Consider the following 4,093-nt stretch of genomic DNA (forward strand, 5'->3'; position numbering starts at 1 on the left):
CACCGGGGAAATCCCTCCCTCGGAGATTATCCTCTTGAAGAAAACTCGACGACTCTACATTTTTAACGTGCCATTCGTTCGACCGACCATCTCCTTATTGCATTTGTTTTGTTGAACGCACACTTCTTTTTCTCTTCGTTTCATTTTTAAAAAATCTTAATCTACATCAGGGAAAACTAATAATGAATCGGACTTGTAAAAATAGCAGAAAATAAACGAGATTAAATTGCAATTTAATTGCGATGTTTCGGTTAATCGATGTTTGTATATAGAAATTTGAAAGACTCAATTTCATTCCCCAATTTAATTTTTATGTTATTATTGTTTTATAATATAGCAAATGGATAAGGTGAATAATAACAATTATTGTAATTTCACTTGGCTATTTATTTCATTAATTTTCATCAACTTACAAAATTGGTCATTCTACGATAATTTCATATTTTCCTTTTTACAGAAGAATCCGGAGAAAAAACACCCGATACAACATTGACAATCTATCTGTGACAAAATAATCAAAATACCTCTAACCTTCTTTCTAACACTATTGCAAACAAACAATACGCACTCACCGAGGAAAACTTTTGAACAAAATATCAGTTATTGCCAATTAACACAGCGAAAGATGTAAACATTACAAGAATCACGGATCGTCAGGAATAAATCTAAACAATGGTATTTAGATGGCATCGGGTGCCTGTCGTAACTAATTTGAAGATTCGAGAGGAAGGGAAAAAGGATGGAATCGACGATGACGAATTCAGCCAAGCCACACAGAGAAGCGATCGGTCGTACGATAGAAATCTCTTCCCAAAAATTATCTCGAAGCGATCTACCAGTAAACGGTCGTCTTTCTTTCTTCGTCTCTCCTTCGAGCCAGGCCGGCCTCGCGTGTGTCCCTGTTGCGTTAGTTAGTTGGCCAGGTCGGTGCCAGGGAGTCTACCAGCGATAACCAGCTGCGAGTCGTACCGGTAGACTGCCTGCTGCCTCCGGCTGCTCCGAAGACCCTGGGACCGGTTATACTTGACCCAGCGGTTTACACGCGCTTGCCGCCGTCAGTACTACCACCGTCGAGGCCGGATCACACCGCTACCGAAACACATACCTACATTGCCTGAATAAACTTCACCACACTCGACTAGTTTGCTCTCTCTCTCTCTCTCTCTCTCCTGGTTTTTGCTCTCTCGCACGATTAACGATCTCCGTCAGACCAATACTACAGGCTAGCTCAACCTGTTTCATCCTATTCTGACTTATCCCATTCTCTTTGTCTTCTATTCCAAATATTTGTATGCTTATTTTTACATGTGAAGAATTCAGACGATTCCATCGCGGAGTTATCAAAGTGACTCTTGGAAATAAATCGAACAACGAGATGTAACTGGATTTTGAAACTGAGAGAACATCGCAAGCTTCTATTTTTAGATCCAGTTGCTTTTAGTTTATGGAATTTTAATTTAATGGATTTCGAGACATAAAATAATCATAAATGTGTATAAACATATATTATAACTGTCCAAATATGTACAATAACATATACTTATGAAATTAGTTGTCTGTAAGATTCTTTAATTTGCAAGAATAATTTGTGACAACATTGACTGCAATACGAAATACTTATAAATAGTATGATAACATTAACTTAAAGCTAACTAAAACTTAAAGCTATTTACAAATATCGCATCCTTCTTGTGGATTTGTTCACTTAACATATTTTTCCATAAATTTACGATGAAATTCACTTCGTAACGAGTCATTTATAAACACATCATGCTTCTTTTTTGGTTCAGAACGAGCACAGTTCTTGAATACGACATCATCGTCCCATCGTCGTCTGACTTTCATATCTGTTCTGCCACTTTGAGAAGAATAACTTAATAAAGGATTTCCAGAAAGAATGTTTTCCATTCTTATTCTTTCCTCTTCCTGCCTTTTCTCCATTTCCTAGAACATGAAGAAAATAGAACATTATAAAGGCTTTAAAAAACACATAAGATTAAATTTATGTATAAAATACATAGTATATGCAGAAACTTTACCTTTTTAGCTTGTTCTGCAGCTCTTTCCTTTTTAATACGTTGCAATTCAGCTAAAAGAGCAGCAGTATCATCTTCATCACTTTCTGACTCTGAATCATCATCATCAAGAGGATCATCTGCATCTAAACTTGCCGTAGGTACTTGATCAATTTTTTGCCTTTTGGCAATGCTTGTTGCAGATGTCTCTCGAGGTGGCTCTAGCATACGACGATTAGAACTTTTATCCTTTTCCCTTTCACGTTCACGTTCACGTTCTTCTAATTCTTTGCGAAAATCACGGTTTCGCAATTCCTCTATCGTTCCTTGTCCATGCTCTCTGCAAATGCAATTCATTAATTCATTAATTTTTCAAATGCAAAAAAAGTGAGGTTATGATGTTCACGTATTTACTCAACCCCTTGGTCTATGATTTCAGTTCCAATGGCAAGGGCCAAAACATTCCTAAGGGTCGGTCGCACTTCCAGCCATTTTACGGTTCGACATTGTGCAGTCGAAATTGTGCCAAACGCACAAGTCTTATGATATTTGAAGGTATAACACAAGGTTTAATTTTGTAAGATGTTTGATAAATTAATTACGAATGATACATAAGTGAACTAGAAAGGTTTATTATATTGAAATGAATAATGGAGCAATACTATTTAATTCACGTTTGGCCTAATTGACGTATTGCGAGCCTAACACATGACATTCAAATTTGGCCCAATCGACGTACTACGAACCTGACACGATATTGTAGGCGAAGAGGTCAATCAAAAAAATTGCATACAAGATTTTCTTGAATAAAAGTAAACAAATATTATTAAATGAAATATAATACCTGTATTTTAATTTTGTATGAGACGGTAAATCTCTGCTGCTATATTGTTTTGAAATTGCACTTAAATCTTTTTCACCACGTCCTTGTCCTCCTCTAGCAGGTTCAAACGTAGGTCTCGCGGCCGTAGTCATTTCTCTCAATATTTTTCAATACAAAAACAATAGTTTTTTCTTAATAAGTTTAATAACACGTTTCAAACGTATACGTTTTCAGACACGTTTTCACAACTGATCGTTCGACACAAAAGGAAGCCACTACTCTTCACGTACGTAGTAATTGCAAGTTCCCACTAGAGGTCCTGAGAACGACACTACACTGTAGCGAATCTCTAACAAAACTGCACTGAAGAGAATCTGTAGCGATACTACACTGCTCAGAACTGTAGCAATACTACACTGCTCGGAACTGTAGCGATACTACACTGCTGAAAACTGAGAACAATAGCTACATCCGTTCAACAAAATACAGTGACATCTATTTCCGCTCAATCGTTCCGCCGAAAGATGTGTTTCTGATAAACTGACAGCGCCAAATTAATAAAACTCATAAACATTAGAAAATTTAAAAATTGTTAATCCATTTATTATTACCATGGAGATGTTTGACAAATGTTAGAGATGTATATATAGCAACCATCAAACAAATTATTCGTTATTCGCTATTCGCCATTCGCTATTCGTTATTCGTCGTTTGTTATTAGGTATTAAATATTTAAATATAGAGAAGATTTTAGTTCATATATATTTTGTTACATTGATAATATTTTTATATGAATTATTAAAATACGGAGTTATATTTCTTCGTAGTACGGTGATTGATTTAAATTATCATCATCGTGTCTACGTCCCGGATGCAGACAGCGCCATCTTTTTCAGAGCGCGACAAAAAGAGTTTTCCTCCGTATCATAGGACAAGCCACACAGTACTATTGAAATAAAATTACGTTTTATCGTAAAGTCTCATCATAGTAATTATTATATCAAGTCAGGAGAAAATTTTGTTTTCCGCATAAACCTTTGTAATATATTACTCTCAGAATAAAGTATCTACGGAGTCAATCCTTTTATAGAGCATTCTTTCACCAATGCTAAATTCTACAAATCGATCGATATATCGTTCGATTCCATAAAATTAAAAAATTACGAGCAATACTAAAAATCAACTGAATTTGAAACGCCATATTATATTGTATATATAATATTCTAACAAAATTATATACGAAGTATTTGATTAT

At 35.4% G+C, this 4,093-nt stretch overlaps 1 protein-coding gene across 1 annotated transcript; it reads right to left on the reverse strand.

Moving 5' to 3' along the window:
• Positions 1-1,490: 1,490 nt before the first annotated feature.
• On the reverse strand, positions 1,491-3,294 carry LOC122534547 (spliceosome-associated protein CWC15 homolog). Its single transcript, XM_043665304.1, has 3 exons — positions 2,860-3,294; positions 2,040-2,355; positions 1,491-1,944 (listed from the first exon to the last, which is right to left on the reverse strand). The coding sequence occupies exons 1-3, from the start codon at positions 2,988-2,990 to the stop codon at positions 1,702-1,704; spliced, it is 690 nt and encodes a 229-aa protein (XP_043521239.1). The 5' UTR covers positions 2,991-3,294; the 3' UTR covers positions 1,491-1,701.
• Between the last annotated feature and the right edge of the window lie 799 nt (positions 3,295-4,093).

The sequence above is a fragment of the Frieseomelitta varia genome, unplaced genomic scaffold (assembly GCF_011392965.1).
Source record: "Frieseomelitta varia isolate USP_RPSP 00005682 unplaced genomic scaffold, Fvar_1.2 scaffold_612, whole genome shotgun sequence".
Classification (NCBI taxonomy): domain Eukaryota; kingdom Metazoa; phylum Arthropoda; class Insecta; order Hymenoptera; family Apidae; genus Frieseomelitta; species Frieseomelitta varia.